The following is a 22,451-nucleotide window of genomic DNA, read 5'->3' on the forward strand; positions in this document are numbered from 1 at the left end:
AAAAAAAACCAAAAAATACTTGCAGAACTTAATAATTATATTATTAAATTTGATTTTAATTTAATTAAAAAAATAAATAAATGGAGTTCTACGAATTAAACAAAAAAACAACAAACAGCAGTTTCTATGTTTTTACGTTGGCAACATTAGAACCGCGCAAATTTTTTGTGGTTTCATAATCTGTAGTCGTGGTGTTTTTGGATTTACCATCATGTAATATGTTTGTTCTACATTGATGTCCATTATTAAATGACAAAATTGTTTAAAAATTGTTTAATTATTTTAATTGTTTGACCTGAGAAACCATTTTGCATTTTCAATGCATTTTGAAAATAGGTATTTTGCATTTTGCATTTTAAATGCTTTTCTAAAAACCATTTTGCATTTTGCATTTTCAAATGGAAAAGTTTTAACCCATTTCCATTTTGCATTTCAAATGGTTTTGGGTACCCATTTTGCACATCTCTGCTAGTAAGACAGGCGCAGTAAACTATCCTATCTAGACACAGAATATCCCTAGTGAGACAGGCGCAGTAAACTATCCTATCTAGACACAGAATATCCCTAGTGAGACAGGCGCAGTAAAAAATATGTTTAAACCCTACTTAAATAAATAATTAAATGGTGAGACAGTTTTATGCGCTTACCTCCTTGGCAGCCGCAACATCGATGAATCTCTTCTCCGCCACCTTTTTCTCATCTCCCTGGAAGTTGTCCGGGTGCCACTTCTGCGCTGCTCTCCGGTACGCCTTCACCACCTCCTGCTTTGTAGCTGATCTGAAATGTAACAAACCAAAATCATATACGCTACATAATGGAATACCTACCCTACATATTTCCACAAATGAGGGATACTGTATTCGACAACAGAAGCTTATTACCAAAAATGTTCTAATTAAAATAATTGATTATCTGTTCTCTCGTATTTACAAGATGACTCATCTTTGAAATTACGCATGTGGTGTTACCCGCAACCGTTACACCTGAATAATTAAATTTCGGCTCTTTCTCTGTTTCTCAATGCCCCCATGTATCCTGTTTGGGGATAAGAATAATTGCTCCATATTAACAAGTGTAGCAATTGGCCCAATCAGTTTAGTTAGTCTTCATTCGCAAATCTTTACCCTCAAAAGGAAGCTGGCAAATCGCAGTCGAAGCGTCCAGTACAGATACATACTGTTACAAATTGTTTTAATTGATGTTTGAATTAATCACTCCCACAGTGGTGCAAGGCGATGGATCAAGAGACTCCCGCTGGAGAGGTAAAAAGATCTCCTTCAACAAGTCTCTCTAAATCTGGCCTACCACATAGCAGGTGGGCAGACGCATTCGCCGCCATGATAGTCACAATAAAAATGTTTTATTTTAATATTTTCACTAATAAAGCATTGCAATATATTTAGATTTACTATGCCTAGTGGAAAACAAATTGATGATCCGCGCATCGGCATCCAAAGTTGCCATATCAAGGGTTGCAACAATACTGATTTCCCACCGTAAAATCTGTTGTTACGGCAGCGTTCAAAAGGTTAAGTTAGTCAAAAGTGTTAAGTACGCCTGTTTTATATGGATTCAATATTTTAAATGTATTGAAAATGTAGTGTAATGCTATTAAAAAAAAATATATGTGAAATCCTGCATACGAGTCTCAACCACTCCTAACTAACCGGAGCCAGTAGGACTATGGCATTCCCAATTAGGGTATGTTGTGAGGCTACAGGTAGTAGGGAAGGGAAGGAGATGTCGTAGGGAAGAACACGGCTAGTAAGATCAGGTCATTAAACACGGCTAAAGCCATTTCAAGCAACGTGTTGATTCTGATTGCCAGTCTCTCACCGGAGTAATTCTGAGAGTATCTACAGGGTGATTCTGTATGAATGGATAACCAACCTTTTAACATCAAGTATTTTATAATAATCCCTCTTCTCTGCTTGTTTCTGCAGCTTTTGTGCGCGCTGCCTTCCTTCCTTGGCGCGAGGGTTGGAGTCGTCCATTGCCAGAGCATCCTGGTACTTATAAATAGCTGGAAACAAAAATACACGATACAATAATTAACTTAATCCAGGAAAAAATAAGAATTTTGCTATGTGAATTGTTAAGTAATACCTTGTACGTTGTTACATTTTATGTACAAGCATTATTGCGTAAAAAAATTTGATGGAGAATTGATAACAATTGTGTCCGCACAAAGCGCGGTTAATTTAATTTATGTAATTCCAAATTGACCCTATGGAGGCGAAAATCGATTTCAGTTCACTGTCTATAATGAATGTGTAAACATTCAAAGTTTTAAGTTTTGTTTGTCTGCCCAGCACCAAAATAAAAATGGTCTAATTGAGAACCCACATAATATAAGAATTTTCCATACCCCAGTCCATTGAAAAAACCTTAATGACTGTGCCATAAATAAACCACTCACTAGATCAATATCTTCAAGCTTTTTGTATGAAACAAATTGGTCCCAAAAACCATAGATATGCCAAAATATAGACAGTCCAATTATCATTCGGAGCCTACTTATTATACTATACATACACCAATGAAAAACTCTGAAAGTTGATATATATAAAGTTGACATATATGGTGGATATAGTTAATAATGATATAATTTTGGATCGGAGTTATACCCCCCTGGACTGAGCGTAGCAAAGTATTACTTTAACATGACCGTTTTACATTTGTCTGTAAATTTCAAGTTTCAAGATGGTGGCCATTTTAATGGATCCTTTTTTTCAGTGTGAAATCATTGTGTTAAAACAGTGTTTACTTCGACTTTCTTATTTGCATTTTTAACTATTATGGTACCTACCTGAACAAAGAAAGTTTTAAAAAAGAATTGTCATTGAGTAATGTTTCTTTGGACAGATTGCATAATTCTTTATTTAAAGTATGAAAAACATTACATAAAATATATGGTTTATTATTAAGTACCTATTTACAAATCTTATGATTTCCGATGAAGTTCTGGTTTAGATTTATTAAATAAGAGAAAATTTGCAACATAATTTTTTGGACACGGAGTCTACTGTTCACAGAAGTATGTACTAGTTAGATAGTTTCACTGTATTCTTTCATGTTATGAGTCAGATTGGGTTATCAGGATTCCCACCTGTTAGCAACTTGACAATCGTAAATATCTCTTAAGCCGAGCTTAAAAGGCAACTGATATACCGACCCTCAGAGTTCTTTTCATACAATATTCAGTAGATGTATTCTTATTTATAAAAGTGTATTACACAGCAAAAGAGAAAATATTCAAATGAGCTAAGCTTGGGACCTGCAGTATTTGTACATGGTCACCTCGCGCTAGGGAATGCAATCCCGCAAGAAAATGTCAATCCAGGTATTTGCGGGACTGAACAATCTTAGTCCCGCTGGATCCAGGTATTTGCGGGATCCAGCAGAGTGGACGTAGATATCTAATCAATCGTATAATAAAGACCTGATACCTCGATCTACCAACCTTGTTTTTAGAGTTTTAAATTTATACCTATAATAAAACAAGTTATTTGGGACATTTTAAATGATTTATTAATAGGCATACCTTTAGTGAGACATAGGTAAAGTTTAAGTCATAAATTGGCAAAGAATAAGATAAGACATAAATTTACATAACATACCCGCCTCGGAACAGACTTTGTCTAGTGAGGTGGGTAAAAGAAATCTATGTACACAAATGAAAATAAAATAAACGCCCGGATTGCCGGCACTGAAACTGAAACTGAACTGAAACGTAAATTTAAATAATAACGTTCACACGATAAACAATATTTTGTACAATGAGCATCATAAGTTTAATTAAACATTATTTTGGAAATAGCTTCGTAAAAAAGTTATAGTATTAATTGTGTCCCCTTTGTTTCGTTTTTATTCGATTTGTGCTGTTTTTGCCGATTTGTGCTATTTTGTGCGGATTTGTACTGTTTTGTGCCGATTTGTTCCGTTTTGTGCTGTTTTGTGTCGTTTTGTTCCGCTTTGTGCAGTTTTGTGCCGATTTGTGCCGTTTAGTGCCGATTTGTGCCGTTTTGTGCCGATTTGGGCCGTTTCGTGTTGTTTTGTGCCGATTTGTGCCGCCTTGTGCAGATTTGTACCGTTTTATGCGGTTTTGTGTCCAATTATGCCGTTTTGTCTGAATTTGTGCTGTTTTGTGCCGATTTGTGCCAATTTGTGCCGCTATGTGCCTATTTTTCCGATTTGTGCCGTTTTGTGCTGTATTGAGTCGATTTGTGCCGATTTGTGCCGATGTGTGTCGTTTTGTGCTGTTTTGTGCCGATTTGTGCTGTTTTGTGTCGTTTTGTGTCGTTTTGTGCCGATTTGTGTCGTTTTGTGCCGTTTTGTGCTGCTTTGTTCCGATTTTAACCGTTTGGGCTGCTTTGTTCCGTTTTGAGCCGTATTGTGCTGTTTGCACCGTTTTGTTTTATTTTATTCTGTTACTTATTACTTGTTCCTTTTTTATGCTGGTATCGTTTAGATTTGTTTCGTTTTGTGCTGCTTTGTTCAGATTTGCACCGTTTTGGGCTGCTTTGTTCCGATTTTAACCGTTTGGGCTGCTTTGTTCCGTTTTGAGCCGTATTGTGCTGTTTGCACCGTTTTGTTTTATTTTATTCTGTTACTTATTACTTGTTCCTTTTTTATGCTGGTATCGTTTAGATTTGTTTCGTTTTGTGCTGCTTTGTTCAGATTTGCACCGTTTTGGGCTGCTTTGTTCCGATTTTAACCGTTTGGGCTGCTTTGTTCCGTTTTGAGCCGTATTGTGCTGTTTGCACCGTTTTGTTTTATTTTATTCTGTTACTTATTACTTGTTCCTTTTTTATGCTGGTATCGTTTAGATTTGTTTCGTTTTGTGCTGCTTTGTTCAGATTTGCACCGTTTTGGGCTGCTTTGTTCCGATTTTAACCGTTTGGGCTGCTTTGTTCCGTTTTGAGCCGTATTGTGCTGTTTGCACCGTTTTGTTTTATTTTATTCTGTTACTTATTACTTGTTCCTTTTTTATGCTGGTATCGTTTAGATTTGTTTCGTTTTGTGCTGCTTTGTTCAGATTTGCACCGTTTTGGGCTGCTTTGTTCCGATTTTAACCGTTTGGGCTGCTTTGTTCCGTTTTGAGCCGTATTGTGCTGTTTGTGCCGTTTTGTTTTATTTTATTCTGTTACGTTTCGTTTTGTACTGGTTCCGTTTTTTATGCTGGTATCGTTAAGATTTGTGTCGTTTTGTGCTGTTTTGTGCCGATTTGTGCTGTTTTATGCCGATTTTGCCGTTTTGTGCCGATTTGTGCCGATTTGTGCCGAGTTGTGCCGTTTTGTGCCGATTTGTGCCGTTTTGTGCCGATTTGGGCTGTTTTATGCCGATTTGTGCCGTTTTGTACCGATTTGTGCCGTTTTGTGCCGATTTGTGCTGTTTTGTGTCGATTTGTGCAGTTTTGTGTCGTTTTGTGCCGTTTTGTGCTGCTTTGTTCGGATTTTAACCGTTTGGGCTGCTTTGTTCCGTTTTGAGCCGTATTGTGCTGTTTGTGCCATTTTGTTTTATTTTATTCTGTTATGATTCGTTTTGTACTGGTTCCGTTTTTTATGCTGGTATCGTTTAGATTTGTGGTATTTTGTCGATTTGTGCTGTTTTGTGTCGATTTGAGCTGTTTTGTGTCGATTAGTGCCGTTTTGTGCCGATTTCTGCCGTTTTGTGCTGTTTTGTGTCGATTTGTGACGTTTTGTACTGTTTTGTGCCGATTTGTGCCGTTTTGTGCAGTTTTGTGCTGTTTGTGCCTTTTTGTTTTATTTTATTCTGTTACTTATTACTTGTTCCTTTTTTTATGCTGGTATCGTTTAGATTTGTGTCGTTTTGTTCTGTTTTGTGCTGTTTTGTGTCGATTTGTGCCGTTTTGTGCTGTTTTGTGCCCGTTTTGTGTCGTTTTGTGCCGTTTTGTACCGATTTGTGCGGTTTTGTGCTGTTTTGTGCCGTTTTGTGCTGTTTTGTATCGATTTGTGACGTTTTGTGCTGTTTTGTGCCGATGTGAACCGTTTTGTGCTGTTTTGTGTCGATTTGTGCTGTTTTGTGCAGTTTTGTGCTGTTTTGTGCCGTTTTGTGCTGTTTTGTGCCGTTTTGTGCCGATTTGTGCCGTTTTGTGCAGTTTTGTGCTGTTTGTGCCTTTTTGTTTTATTTTATTCTGTTACTTATTACTTGTTCCTTTTTTATGCTGGTATCGTTTAGATTTGTTTCGTTTTGTGCTGCTTTGTTCAGATTTGTGCTGTTTTGTACCGATTTTGCCGTTTTGTGCTGTTTTGTGCCGTTTGGTGCCGATTTGTGCAGTTTTGTGTCGATTTGTGCCGTTTTCTTCTGTTTTGTGCCGTTTTGTGCTGTTTTGTGCCGTTTTGTGCCGTTTTGTGCTGTTTTGTTTAGATTTGCACCGTTTTTGGCTGCTTTGTTCCGTTTTGAGCCGTATTGTGCTGTTTGTACCGTTTTGTTTTATTTTGTTCTGTTATGTTTCGTTTTTTATGCTGGTATCGTTTAGATTTGTGTCGTTTTGTGCTGTTTTGTGCCGTTTTGTGCTGTTTTGTGTTGATTTGTGCCGTTTTGTTCTGTTTTGTGCCGTTTTGTGACGATTTGAGCTGTTTTGTGTCGATTTGTGTCGTTTTGTGTCGTTTTGTTCCGATTTGTGCCGTTTTGTGCTGCTTTGTTCCGATTTTAACCGTTTGGGCTGCTTTGTTCCGTTTTGAGCCGTATTGTGCTGTTTGTACCGTTTTGTTTTATTTTATTCTGTTACTTATTACTTCTTCCTTTTTTATGCTGGTATCGTTTAGATTTGTTTCGTTTTGTGCTGCTTTGTTCAGATTTGCACCGTTTTGGGCTGCTTTGTCCCGTTTTGAGCCGATTTGTGTCGTTTTGTGTCGTTTTGTACCGATTTGTGCGGTTTTGTGCTGTTTTGTGCCGTTTTGTGCCGTTTTTTATCGATTTGTTACGTTTTGTGCTGTTTTGTGTCAATTTGTGCCGTTTTGTGCCGATTTGTGCCGTTTTGTGCAGTTTTGTGCCTTTTTGTTTTATTTTATTCTGTTACTTATTACTTGTTCCTTTTTTATGCTTGTATCGTTTAGATTTGTTTCGTTTTGTGCTGCTTTGTTCAGATTTGCACCGTTTTGGGCTGCTTTGTTCAGATTTGCACCGTTTTGGGCTGCTTTGTTCTGTTTTGAGCCGTATTGTGCTGTTTGTGCCGTTTTGTTTTATGTTATGTTTCATTTTGTACTGGTTCCGTTTTTTATGCTGGTATCGTTTAGATTTGTGTCGTTTTGTGCTGTTTTGTGCCGATTTGTGCTGTTTTGTACCGATTTTGCCGTTTTGTGCTGTTTTGTGCCGTTTGGTGCCGATTTGTGCAGTTTTGTGCCGATTTGTGCCGTTTTGTGCAGTTTTGTGCCGTTTTGTGCTGTTTTGTGCCGTTTGTGCCGTTTTGTGCTGTTTTGTGACGATTTGTGCCGATTTGTGCCGTTTTGTGCCGATTTGTGTCGTTTTGTGCCGTTTTATGCCGATTTGTGCCGTTTTGTGCTGTTTTGTACCGATTTGTGCCGTTTTGTGCGATTTGTGTTGTTTTGTGCTGTTTTGTCTGTTTTGTGCCGTTTTGTGCTGCTTTGTTCCGATTTTAACCGTTTGGGCTGCTTTGTTCCGTTTTGAGCCGTATTGTGCTGTTTGTGCCGTTTTGTTTTATTTTATTCTGTTGTTTTGGGCTGCTTTGTTCCGTTTTTCATTTGTTTAGTTTTGTGTAATTTTGTGCCATTTGGTAGCGTTTGTCTTCGTTTTGTGCTATCATGTGCCGTTTTGTTCCGTTTTGTTTCGTTTTGTGTTTTTTTTTTTTTTCGTTTTGTTTCGTTTTGTTCCGTTTTGTTCCGCTTTGTTTCGTTTTGTTTTCTTATAAATTTCTTATGTTGACATGCCGTTACTTTTATGGATTTTTTATAATTGTGTTCTCCATTCTCCGCGATAATTCCTGTGGTTACTAATTATAATTAATATACTTAAACTAATTTTTTTTAAATCCTTTCACTCGAATTCTAAAAAAATCGGAAACCTATATCGCAAATAACAATTCTGTTGCAACCCTGCCTGGCATTGTACCTGCACTTGGAGTTCAAAAGATTGTGAACCCTCAAAATTTGAAGTCGATCAACCTTGATTTTTGAGTGGCTCTAGGCAGTTAGTTCAGCCAAACATTCGATGGGAGTATATTCAAGGTCGACGTGGTATTAATCAAAGCGTAACTTCACTCATTTTCTGGCATCTTCTTTGTCCTGTCAGACCTTGCTCCGCCTTCTTTCTTCCTCCCTTCCGATTGGGCAATTTAATTCCTCTTAAAATATCCTTGATAGAAAATCCTTAGCCAAAAATTAGTCCCCTTCAATTCATACGTAATCTTTCCGATAGATGTCTCTGCCATGCTATTTTGCGCCATCTTCTTTGGATTGTGACTTTGGTCCATCACAACCAACATTTAGTACTATAAAATAGTTTTACTACCTTATAAATAGTTTATAAATAGTTTTACTACCTTTCTTAATTTATTAATAACGTCTGCGTACTCTATAGCCAGGTTTACTTCGCTTGTTGTAGGTGTAGGAAACGTCAAATCAAAATTGTCATTTTCGTCATTTTCCGAGTCATTCTCACGATTCTCATGGGCTTCTGGGCAACTAGGTGAAGAAGTTTGTTTTTTGTAAATAATATCCACAACAGCCAATTGGATCCTATGAGCATAACAAAGTTGTTGATCGGGTTTGATCAGCTTTCCAACTTTTACCATTACTTTGGCACCATCTGTGGTGATACAGATTATATCCTCATCCAAGAATAGCTTGTATTCTGATAGTTTTTCTTTTAGGATTGTAATACAGGTTTCTGCAGGCAAACTGCCACAAATCCGCACTAGCCCAAAGTTCCAGAAAATAGTGTAACGTCAAAGAATTGTGCAAGTTTGGATTGCCACGGTAGTGCCTGATTATTGTTTTGTTGAGAGTTTTTCGGGTGGCTGCCCTGCGATCGGTTTGACGGGCGAGCAAAAATTACGCGGGTAGGTAGATTGGGGAACAATACGCGAGACGACGATTCCGCGGTGCGCGTGGCGTTAGGCGAGAAAAAATGGAGATTGAAATTATGAGAAAAAGATCGCGCGGATACCTTGAACTTATCCTTCGGAGACTTTCCGTTTAAATTTACAAAAACACAAAACCAACGTTTCGACTCCTGTGTGAGATCGGCCTGTGCTTGTTCAAGTGTTGTGGCTTGAAGAGATGAAAATATACAATCGGTTGTTTGAAATAAAAAATGGTTTTATTTGTGAGTGGTTTTGAAGGGTAATTCCTTGGAGACTATACTGGATTACCAAGCATGCTGTCGAGGTGACGCAAAGATGAAGCATCATTGTCCCTTTAAACGTTCAATGGATGCTGATTAATTGAGGATGGATTCGCGCACTCCACCCCACGAATCTCTACCCGGAGCTAACTCAAACGGATTTCGCGGAGACCTGTCGTCCTGCTCACCGCTGGCGGACTCTCCAAACACCTTCAGACATGACAACATGATCAAGGTTCTTCAATGCTTTTACACATCATGTCTTCTTGCCTTAGCCCCATAATAGCCCTGGTGATTGACAAGGGTCCATGCTCATCAGACGCTCATCAGACGTGACGTCAGACGTGACAATAGGCTTTTCCTTAGCAAAGGCGTGAACATTTACTTTTATATAGCGCCGATTTCTCGTGGATGTCCATTCGTCGAATGTGAGGGTAAATCTGTCGTTGCTCTCTTTCAGCTTTAAAAGATCTTGAATAACCATCATTTTTAGTGTCTTGCCGTAATTCATAACCATTAATTTGATTGAATTAGACGATGTTGGTAAGTTAAAACCCCCGGCTTTAAAAATATCTCGCAAATCCGACGAGGTACGGAAAACTCGGAATGGTAAACCATCTTTAGACACCATTCGTGATACCCTCTTTTCGACAGTATTGTTTTCGCTTGAAAAATGGTCAGTGATTTTATGCTTCTTTGCCAAAGTTGATGGTTGAGGTTCACAATGAGCCGATGTGGAAGAACTGGACATCGATGCAGTTGTAGAAGCAGTATCACTTTCTCCATCTGGTTTTCTCACAGTGTCAATTTTGTGTTTTGACTTCAAGTGCATGTGTAAACCTTTTGTTGAACGTCCTGTCGTTTTAATTATTGATTTGCACAACTTACATTTTGCAGTTTGTGAATCTTCGGCTTTTAAAAAATACTTCCATACAGGAATAATACCACAAAACTCTTTATACACTGTTTGCGACATTATTTTCACTTATTTAACATTATAAGAAACCTAGAAAGTTCAGTTCACTTTGATTAATCTAAAATAAAACAATGAATTTTCAATGAATGTCTAAATCACTGCGTTGTGCTCGTGTCAAATTTACTGTTGTGACTGGCAGGCGCAGGGCGCAGGCAAGCTATCAATCCCCCGCCCCGCCCCGCACGGTCACACCGTCGACCGTCCCTACCTCGCTCGCAATGCTCGCATCGCTTCCCTCCCAGTCTACTCGCCACTGCGCGCAGAGTAACACGTATGAGTTGCTCTTCTCTGTAATCCTGTCAGTCCAGCGGGTAATCTCTGCCAGTCCAGCGGGATCCCGGTATACCGGGATTGCATTCCCTACCTCGCGCCTATACACTTTATTCACAGTCATATGGTAAAAAGCATAACATTGCTTGACTTACCGTCATCGTACATCTCCAGTCCTATGAGCGCCTCTGCAAACTCACAGTACAGGTTAATGTCCTTCATTATTTCGATGGCTTCCCGGCAGTGGGTTACGGCCGGTGTCCACTGCTCATCCTGGAAGAAAATTAATAACATTTTAATTTGTCATGTGTTCATAAACATGTTTATCAAAAAAATATAATGTTACGTTATTTACAGGAAAATATATTACAATGTACATAGTAATCATTTCACATATTTTTATGTATAAGATGTACATTAGGATGTCATTATACTATAAATTTTCATTTAATGAAGGGGGAAAGATTTCACAATAATATTCCAAATGGCAAATAAATTTGACAGATCGTCCAGAAGGCACATCACTGAAGGCCGACTGAATTTGCATCGCTTGTAATGAGGGCCGAAGATAAATATTTGAACTAACCTTGTTGCTGCAGACGCACAGCATCTTCTTGGCCTCCCAGATGACCATGGTGGCTTCCTCCTCATTCTTGACTATCTTCTCGGCGGACTCGATGCACTTCTTGAAGTCGCCGGCTTCCAGGCCTGCCTGGGCGTCATTCACAAACTTATCTATCTTCTTAATCTTCTTGTACAGCGGGAAGCAGTCCTTGTGCTCCGGGTCCAGCTTCAGGCACTCTCTGATTTCCTATTCAAATAATACATTAATATATGTACCTACCTATTAAGAAAGTGTAGAAATTTAATGAAATAGAAATAAAATTTCATAACTATGGCAACACTATGATAACAAAATATAGTAGATTTAAATTTGAGGCTATAATTCACTCCTGAATTCAACATTTTTGTAGCGGATAGGAAAAATGGGTTAACTGAATTAATCACTTTGTTTTTGGGCTTTTTCGCCAAAGTTTGTGTATGTTTTTATATATTCAATAATATTGTTATTGGGTTTATAAAAACAGTTTATTTTTAAACAAGTTCTGCTGTGTAATTATTATTACGCGTGACAGCTGTTTCGCCTTCTGAAGGCCTTCTGAAGGCGAAACAGCTGTCACGCGTAATAATAATTACACAGCAGAACTTGTTTAAAAATAAACTGTTTTTATAAACCCAATAACAATATTATTGAATATATAAAAAATAAAAATTAAAATGGAGTTCTACAAATTAAACTTAATAACAATAAATATGTTTTTATGCATTCCATTAAGTTACTTTTACATTCCACTTATAAGTACACGAATATGGTTTCGGAATGGAAGTAACAGATTCTATTTCAGAAATGTAAAACATTATTTTTTTTAAATGTTGGTTCAAATTTTACATTTTCCAATAACATATAATGTATGCTATTTAATCTTACACAACTAAAATTAATCATGAAATCAGGCTTTGTTTAATGGTAAAAACACACTACCTTTTTATCTTAGTCATTATTGATTAAAAATATGTACACAGGTTCAACAGTGGTAAATGGTAAACTTACTGAATATAAAGAAAATTTTCATTTTAAACTAGCTGAACCCAGCCATGCGTTGCTGTGGCTCAGTCTGTTTGGACAGATAGAGAAACAATAGCGCGTGTTGCTTTTACGTCCAACAGATGGCGTTTTTTTTCTTCTTCAAAAAAACATGTTTATACCTGTCACAAGTAACATCTATATAATACATATATATGTGCGTATTCGAATGTAACGTTGTGTCAAAATTTCAAAGCAATGGCAGAATGCTGTGCTAACATCTCCCGCTTGGCGGCGCGCTGGTGTAGTTGTAGACCTGTCATCTGTCATTGTTAATTATTGACATAATTGATATTGCTTTGTATCTGGCTTGCGTGTGCATTTTGGAAGTAATATTAAAAAATGGTGGATAAATACGGTAGCTGGACTGTGAAGGAGTTAAAAAATGAATTAAAGAATAGAAAGGCAAAATGTGTTGGCAAGAAAGAAGTTCTAATCGAGAGGTGAGCTAAGTGGTTGGGACATAACCTCATTCTTGAACTTCTATGAAACACATTAATTGTGTCGTATTTGTAATAATTATAGGTACTTTAGCTAACGTTGCTTGTTTATAATGTACCCAATAATCATAATTATTAATTCCAGATTGGCTGCCTATGACCGGAATAGTAACTTTATGGAAATAAATGATTTTGAGTATGAAAGTGAGATAGTGGGTATATGTTGGCCCCCAGATGAATTGAATTCGACTGTATTGCCACAAATAGATATAGTTCATATAAACCAATACTTTCTTCAAGTTTACAAAGGGCAGAAAGGAATGACAATGTATGCACCAGTTCACAGGAAAGGATACAATATGATGAAGGAATATTTTTTGGTAGCTTTAGTTGTGTCTATTAATAAAGAAAATAGTTTCTTTCGAGCACAAGTTAATATTGAAATGACAAAGAGTTTGACATATTATTTTGTTAAGCTAGCTATTACACTAGTAGGAAATATTATCGAACGAAGCTGTGAATGCATCGCTGGCAAAGGCACCAGATCGGTATGTAAGCATGTTGCAACTGTATGTTATACAATATTAAATTTTAGAGAGCATTTAACTTGGCACATACCAAGAATATATTGTTTTTATAGTTAAGTTGAAGAAATTTTTGGTTTATTATTTATCGCTTTGATAATTTAGTTAGGAAACGTTTTATTGAAAATAAAAATTTAAAAAACACAGGTATCATTGAAATTTTTATTTATAACACATTCTTTTCCTTCCATTATATTTTGGCGAAAGTTGACGAGCATAAAACAGACAAAAATTATTCTGCTAGCTAATAGGCACTAAATTTTAAGTAAGAGTTCCCTTGAGGATTCGGTATGTTTTACCCAACCCAATAACTCTTTCAATATGTATCCTATTTGCTGAAGTTTTTTTGGAATGGTGAAGCTGTTCAGGTTCAAGCTGACCACACTTCTTTTTAAGAAACTCAGGCATATTGACCTTTACATCTTTGGGTGCAAGAAGATCTTGAATTTGGAATCCTTTGTCAGCTAGCACAATGTCATTTTTTATTAAAAAGTTACACCACACTTTTCAAATAATGCTCGGTCACTTATTGCTAGGAAAACAATGCCCAGATGTTCTTGAAGAGCATTGCGGTACAATACATAGTGAAGGCATTGTTATGAATGTCAGAATTCACATAAATAATCGCTTCGAACCTACAGAAAACATACAAAAATTGACGAAACAAAGTTTTGACAGTTCTCTTTTCGTATTTTGGTCTACATTTACACTAGCGCCAACTGGTGTCAATTTGTGAACTACTCAAAATATCCTGCCATTGGAGAAGGACTTTCGGAGATTTAAGATTTGAACTAACGAACCTTTACATTTTTATTTATGTTAAAAATATGACTAGCTTAAGTCCCTGGCGTTGCCCGGGATTTTCGAAGAGTTTTTCTAAATTCCATGTGGACAGTGACCTTCCTCTTGTTTTGAAGGTCAATCATTTCATCAATCTCTGAACAAAACTGTAAATTTGTATAAAAATAAAAATAACGCCGCCCGCCTGATGTCCGATGCGCGGCCGCCCGTTCGCCCAAAACACTGTACTTTATATAAATAGATACATAACCATGTAAAAAAAAACAATCACAATCGCAGATTCTAACATTTATTAGCGTTTATCTCAAAACTGTGTTTTTGTAGGTAGGCCCTTGTGATCCTAAACCGCCGATTTGATATTGAGGTGAAAAATATCCAAAGGAATATGTACCTAGATATGAAATATTTAAACCAAATATACTTGGGTTTTACAAAACCCAGGTTTTTACACACAAGCGTTTTTATCTCCAAACCCTCGCCATATAAATAGATGAATTACCTTCAGCGAGTCGGCAACATGGCCAAGTTGAGAGTAGAGCAGGTTGGCCAACCGGAAGTAGCCATCCGTAGAGTCCTGCTGCAGCCGGTTCACTGATCGGATGTCCGACACGGCTGCCAACACGTCACCCTGAAAAACGGAACATTTCAGAACACGCATAGCAACGTAACAAGAACAAGGGATACCAACATAATTTCTGCCAGTTAAATGTCTTACTGCCATATGGGTTAGTATCAACACTACATTGAGGACTGCTAGCCTCGTAATTGTAATATTAACTGTAGATTCTTAACCCGTCAGAATTTGCAGAAAGTTTTATGACCGAAATGTTCGATGACTTAATCGAAGTGATTAAATAACCCGATTCATTTTTATTTGACAAACCTATGACGAGGTAAGATTCTACGATTAATGGGTTTCGTTCAAATGTTAAAAATTAAATAACTTTGTTTCAACACCACTTTATTATATATATTTCTAACCAACCGGTTTCAGTTCAAACTGAACCTTCATCAGGTTTTATAAAAACAGATATATGTACAGAACATATACATATATGTTTTTATAAACCCTGATGAAGGTTCGGGTTGGTTAGAAATATATATAATAAAGTGGTATTCAAACAAACTTTTTATTATAATTATGTATACCCACAAAGTGTTAGCTACAAGTGAAAAATTAAAAAATGGCGCCGAAAGGCGATTTGTAATGAAGAACTGGAGTGTTTAAGGAAATTAAAAATACTCAAGGAAAATAATATACATAATCTTACTAGGTCAAATAAGCAGAAAATAAAATATATTAGATTTCGATTTGGACGAGTTATTATGAATTTGTTTTGAAGGATAAATGAAATCAACGTGAAATTTTATTACTTTTCATAAAATAATCGTAAGTTCACAGAGATTACGAATGTTTAAATCTCATAATATTATAATGAAACACAATAATATTAGTTGAAAACATTGTAAAGGAATAAGCACAGTGTTCAAACACCAGATTAATATAACAGTATTGATAATGTTAAATAGATTGAAGCGATGCATTTATGTATTATCAGTATTTAAATAATAAATTGATAATATTTAATGTAAAATTGCAAAACACATGACACAAATTAAATACTTATATTATTTGATCTTAGGTTAAATTAGCCATTTTAACAATATATCAAAGAGTAATGGATACAAATTAGTTGTGTCTATCAAACCAACGATGTCAAACCAATGAATGACCATTATTTGTTAAAATTAAGGTCTTTTTCGCCAGTTATTTACTAAGACAAGCTTGTGCTACATACAGAAAAATAACCTGTTTGTGTCTCCACAACATCAAGCACACACCCGCTTTTCATCAAACCAGGGATGCATGCTACCTAAAACTAGAATCACATTCGCTCAACGACAATTCTGGTTCATCGCTCCTAAAATATACAATGCTTTAAACACAGATATAAAGTCAATTAATTCTATATCCCATTTTACTATCCGTGTTCAACATTGGCTATTTGATTGAGGACGAGCATTAATAATAATAATAATATTTGGATGACTTGTATAGCGCCGTTTTTGTACAAAATCACCTCAAGGGCGCTGAAATCTCCTTCTTTAAAGAACACATGAGTTCCTAACACAGTTTAAAAAAATAAAGTTTTAACACTATCATTTATTTAGTTTTATCTTTATTTCTATTTCTAATATGGTTTTTATAATAATATACATTTTTTAAATTTTTGTTTTACCATAACAATTTCCTTTTCCACTATGTTTTGTTATTGTTATTCATGCATATTTCATATAAGACTACCATAATACGGGCATGAGCCTAGTATGCTAGTTGAGAAAGTCACCAAAATTGTAATTTTCTAATATTTACAAAATAAAAATAATGTTTTTTTTTATATTTGAAAGGTTCTTTTCAACAAATTGTGGTCAGCAAACCAAGTATGATCGTGTGAGAAATGTGGAGATCCGCAAAAAAGAATGCAAGGCTGATGTAAGCGTAATGAGTAAGATTAAGAAAGGTACGCTCAGATGGTTGGGCATGTAGAGCGAATGAAAGAAGAAAGCAGTGTTAGGAGAATATATGACACAAATGTGAATGGAAGAAGAAGTCGGGGACACCCTAGGAAGGCATGGCACAATCAAGTGTATCAGATACTTGAGACAGGCCATGTGAAGAGTCAGTTTAATAGAAGAGTGTATATGAGACAATGTATGAATGTGAATGAGGCAAGGAGTATGTGCAAAGACCGAGTAGTTTTAGTAAATTCTTCCATCTTACCAGAAGTGTTTATATTTTATATAAAAATAGTATATAATCCAACTTAAGTATTTTCCTCAGAATTGCAACTTATATTCGGAGAAATGATTTTTTTTGTCATGCCTATCGGCTACTGCGGCGCATGACAGGTTAAAATGGCCACCATCTTAAAATCAGAATGTAACAACCTAACGGACAAATGAAATGCCAAATGGAGTTAAAACATGAGTTGGCTACACACAGTCAGTAAAATTCAGTCTCACCAGTCCGATATAGGCTTCGGCCCTGAGCTGACGCAGGTTGGCAGCCCAGGGACACAGCTCCAGAAGTCGCTGCACCAGCTCCACGCAGGCCTGGTAGTCCTGACCGCGGTAATACGCCTCGGCTAGCTGCATGTCCTCCGACGTGTCCGTGATGCGGTTGTAGTTCACGTTCGCCTCCTCGTTGTAGGGGTCTGCTACGAGCTGGAAGGAAGATATTTTATTACAGATAAATTTACCAAACAAACATTGAAATTACATGTTCAAAAAAATGACAAAATTTGCATTAATAATACCAAAATATATTCCTGAGTATACTGTAGCCACTCTTGCGAACGAAAATAACAACTAACAACTTACAATAAACGAGTAAGTAAACAAGCTGAAGGAATGCATTTCGTCCAAATCTAGAGTCGCAAATGCCAATCAATTCAAATTCAAAAAACCTTTATCTAATGGAGTGATGGATGTTCAGTTTTCGATTCCGCCATTCGATTAATTAATATCATACCTGCAAATATTAATAGGGAAACATAAGAACTGCTTATTGTGGTTTAAAGCCAATGAATCCACCTAGATTTTACCGTTTATTCCATATTTTAAAGTTTTATAAAAACAATTTTAAAATTTATAATTCATAAAAATCATATTCCTTAAGCTGGGTATGTATCGCTTTAGTTGGTATTTTTTTATTAAAATAAAGTACAAAGGATGCAGTTTATTAGTACATCCTATTTTTAACAGCTAACCCAATTAACAAGAAGTAGAGTACATATAATATTACAGTGTTTAAATATACCTAACGAAGAGATAGCCCGTCATCCCACGGGTCGGTAAACTGCAACCGAATGCTGCAACATCCTGTGCAGAAAATTAAGTTCGCCACAGTAAGGTAACGGTCTGCAGCACAGTTCAGAGTGGTGTTGTCTGCGCAGGGTCTTGCAGCATTCGGTTAATGTCCATTACTTTCTGACCCATGGGACGGTGGGCACAGAAGAAGAGATATTTAATTCATGTTAAATATCTCTTCTTCTATTCCCCCCCCCCCATCTTCCCCCTATCATCCACTATGTTACCTTTTATTATTTAAAATGATTAAATTGTGAAATAACACAAATCAATCAAAAATAAATGTAATGCAAACGCCGGGATTTGAACCTGCCACCTTTGGATTGCTAGTTGGGAGCCCTTTGACCATGGAGGCCATCAAATCAGGTTGCTAGAATAAGTTGTTAGTGGTTGTTGTCTATGGCCAGAAGTGGCTACAATACGATAAAACAAAAACATGTCCAAAATATTAATTTTTAATGGAAAAAGCTAAAAATAGAAAATTTGTCGCAATTTTCGTTGCTTCTTGGTGAAAGCATCACGTAAAAAGAATGCCAGATGATAGGACACCGAAAATTATGACGAAGTAGGTGCCCAGAGGCATATCGAGGAAGAGATGGATGGACTGCGTGGGGTAGGATTGAAGCAGAACGGGAAGGACTGAGGACTGGATGCCAATGGCGACAGACCGCAGCCAGTGGAGAACATTTGTAGAAGAGGCCAAATTCCAACCTGGGATGTAGCACCGCAGTGATGATTGACTATCTGATCCATAGAAATTTAGAAATGCCAACTCACCACATCGTAATAGTCCTGCTGCGCTTCCGTCAGGGAGCCGAGCTTGAAGTGGAGGTGCGCCCTCTGCAGACGGGCGGCCGTGAAGTCGGACTTCATCTCCAGCACCTTGCTGAAGTCCTGCAGTGCGAATTTGGCCTTGCCCAGGCCAAAGTACACCGTGCCACGCTTGTAGTATGTGAGGTAGTTGCTGGGGTCGCCCTCTGGGTAAATATTAAATATAGAACATGAATAATGGTGCTACATTCATTGCAATATTGAATATAGAACATGAATAATCGTGCTACATTCCTTGCAATATTGAATATAGAACATGAATAATGGTGCTACATTCATTGCAATTATTGAATATAGAACATGAATAATCGTGCTACATTCCTTGCAATATTGAATATAGAACATGAATAATGGTGCTACATTCATTGCAATTATTGAATATAGAACATGAATAATCGTGCTACATTCCTTGCAATATTGAATATAGAACATGAATAATGGTGCTACATTCCTTGCATCTACTTACTACTCAGTATGTACTATGCACAGAGAGGTGTGCGGAAAGCGGGGCGGAAAAAGCATGCTGGGCGCAAATCGCGCCTGAAGGTTTTCAACTGGCTAATAAACTCTTTAAATGATTTTATAACAAATGACGACAAAGCAGAACAATCTCTACAATTTCAACGTTATTTGACAGGTTGCTCATTACCAAAAGTCATACAAAGAAATCACAAAAAAAAAAACAGTCACAGCGATCGATAATACAATTTTTGTTTTAAATCAGAATTTGAATTTAGTAATTTATTTATTTAACAATTTATTTTTATACAAGGAAACCTATCAACCATTATTTTTTTTACACGGAATTGGGTCAAATGTACCCACTGTGTAAAAAGGGAGTCCAGGGAGAGGTTGTACATTAAGTCGTTGTTCTAGTATCTTCTGTCTTTTGGTTTTTACAAATTGACAACATCATATTATAAAACTTACTGCAGACCAATGCATTAACATAAAAGAATCAACATTGCAAATTGAGATTTCAATGTGAAACAATTTACAATAAACTAATCTAGTTTTATGACTTATGTCCATTCTTATCTGGCTTTGAAATTTTATCAGTAAATGAAAATTCTACAAACATTGAAAATTAGCACAGTTCATACAATATTTCGAATCCTTGAAGAATAATATTATCTATTTTTCGGAATAACTTTATTGAGTAAAACCTCAAATTGTAATATTTAATTATTGAAGACAATATTAGCGATTTCTAAACGAAAATTTGAAACAGAAAAATCAGAAAAGGATACGGTCACATCTAGGACTTGAACCCAGGACCTTTGTCTTGCCGGGACACTGCTCTACCAACTGAGCTAATGGGACCCTATCCCCCTCGGTCACTTTTAACTGTATCATACTTCGAATAAGAACTACCAACATTGTCTTCATTTTTTTTCCAGCACACATTTTTATTGGCAACTATCTTTATGTATGATCGCAAGATTCAACCCGAACTAAATGCAATCTAGACAGCGTCTTTTTAGATAAACCTATCTTATTTTTTTATTTTTAATGTGCGACATCTATTGACTTTTCTGCAAGTCTAGAATAAATATTTATTTTTCGGAATAACTTTATTGAGTAAAACCTCAAATTGTAATATTTAATTATTGAAGACAATATTAGCGATTTCTAAACGAAAATCTGAAACAGAAAAATCAGAAAAGGATACGGTCACATCTAGGACTCGAACCCAGGACCCTTGTCTTGCGACCGAGAGGGATAGGGATAGACCCTTGTCTTAGGATCGAGGGGGATAGGGTCCCATTAGCTCAGCGGTAGAGCGGTGTCCCGGCAAGACAATGGTCCTGGGTTCGAGTCCTAGATCGTATCCTTTTCTGATTTTTCTGTTTCAGATTTTCGTGTAGAAATCGCTAATATTGTCTTCAATAATAAAATAATATTATCAATAGGTGTAAACACCGTAGAAGGTTTTTGAACAGACAGATGTATAATATTGTTTCCAAATGCTTGCACGGTATTATCTGCATTGCATATTAATTTCAATTTGGGAGGCGGGTATGGGTACTGTCACCCCGGGAACCATACATTGTATAACCAATCTGCCGTAGGTCTCCTCAAGTGCTTCGCTACGTTTAGTGACTTAATAGGGCACACATGTTCATGGGGAGAGGTTTGTTCGTCTTAGTGGCGAATGCCCACCAACTGAGAGGCGACCCTTTGACCTCTCAGAACTTCTCTCGAAAGATGACGTAGGTCCTGAGACAAATTATTAAAAAAAGAAATATCTCCACAATTTCCACAATTGTGGTTTTCATATGTCATAATGACAATAATGTCTTGCGCTAACTATATTCACATTCATTTATCTAAGTACATTGCTTGTATAATTTTCTATCGTTGATTTGTAATAAATTGCAATTTCAGTTATAGTTACAAATAATTTGTTGTTAAATAGGTTTAAACAGTTATGAATAGATTTAAAATATAATTGTGTTAGTTTCATGCAATTAACTCCTCAGACTTCTGCATTATTTTGACAGAAGGTCGGAGTATTTTCGCTTTGCGATAAAATCCAAACGAATGGAAAATTTCTGACTGTATCCAAAAACTAATAAACTGCTTTTGAAAGGTGATAAAATACGCATTCAATTTTTTTTATTACAAATAAAAATATATTTTTGATGTATTAAAATTTTGAATAGGAAACATTAAAAAAAAAAAAGATGGTTCACCTTACGTTCTTTGTAACTAAAATTACTAATAATGAAAAAAAAAAAACTCCTGCATTTTATTAGAAAAATGTAAAAAAAATGTTACTATCACCTCACTTTTTTGTAGTTTCATATAAAAATAATTGATAAAAAATTCACAAAGTTTCATAATTTTTTTTCCATATTGCGTTTGGAATCTTTGGTTTCATAAAGGTGCACATTTTAATTCTTCTGTGATTAACTTCTATATTTGAATATAAAGCATGGTATTTTCTCTTTCTAACACCGTTTAGAACATAATATTTCTTACCATGACAGTAAGGGAGATATAACGATTTCTATGAGACCATATGAGTTATTCCCAAAAGCAAACAAATTAGACTGAAGGGTTAAAGGACAAAGCAGACTGAAGGGTTGGGGGACAAAGCAGACTGAAGGGTTAAAGGACAAAGTAGACTGAAGGGTTAAAGGACAAAGTAGACTGAAGGGTTAAAAGACAAATTAGCCTGAAGGGTTAAAGAACAAAGTAGACTGAATGCTGTAGAAATGAAATCCCTGAGGCAAATTTTAAAAATACTAACTATCACGCCGTTTCCCACAGGGGTAGGCAGACAGGACAGACCGCCAAACAACTTGGTCTTGGCACACTCCTAGTCTCATTCACATTCATACAAACTCTTAGATCTCATTTCTACAGCATTCAGTCTGCTTTCGTCCTTCCTCTGCCAGTTCCGTGCCTCACTGCCTTACATCAGGGTATGTACCAGCACTCCATTGTGGACGTAGCTTCGCTTCTTTGGACAGTTTATTGCTAGCACCAACTGCGTTCAGTCCTCCATTTACCCTTCTTTCAATATCTCTGTCAGCCTTCCCATTTCTCGTAAACATACTTCCTATATACACAAACTCATCTATCTGCTCCAAGTATTCCTCATTAACTCTATTGCACACTGTTTTCATAATGTCTCTTTCAAAAACCACGACTTTGGACTTACATTCATCATTAACTCATTCTTCATAAATACTTTGTTC

General features: G+C 36.5%; 1 protein-coding gene across 1 annotated transcript in view; it reads right to left on the reverse strand.

Moving 5' to 3' along the window:
- P58IPK (dnaJ homolog subfamily C member P58IPK) overlaps positions 1-22,451 on the reverse strand; it is a 30,570-nt gene that overhangs the window by 6,522 nt on the left and 1,597 nt on the right. The window contains exons 3-9 of the mRNA XM_089647090.1: positions 18,691-18,890; positions 17,068-17,268; positions 14,543-14,671; positions 11,160-11,384; positions 10,729-10,846; positions 1,891-2,023; positions 648-777 (exon numbers count right to left, since the gene is read on the reverse strand). Coding sequence (XP_089503216.1) covers positions 648-777; positions 1,891-2,023; positions 10,729-10,846; positions 11,160-11,384; positions 14,543-14,671; positions 17,068-17,268; positions 18,691-18,890 — 1,136 coding nt within the window. The remainder of the gene's footprint in view (positions 1-647; positions 778-1,890; positions 2,024-10,728; positions 10,847-11,159; positions 11,385-14,542; positions 14,672-17,067; positions 17,269-18,690; positions 18,891-22,451) is intronic.

Source organism: Hesperophylax consimilis, chromosome 26 (assembly GCF_061612785.1).
Source record: "Hesperophylax consimilis isolate HC1 chromosome 26, BYU_Hcon_1.0, whole genome shotgun sequence".
NCBI classification, from domain to species: domain Eukaryota; kingdom Metazoa; phylum Arthropoda; class Insecta; order Trichoptera; family Limnephilidae; genus Hesperophylax; species Hesperophylax consimilis.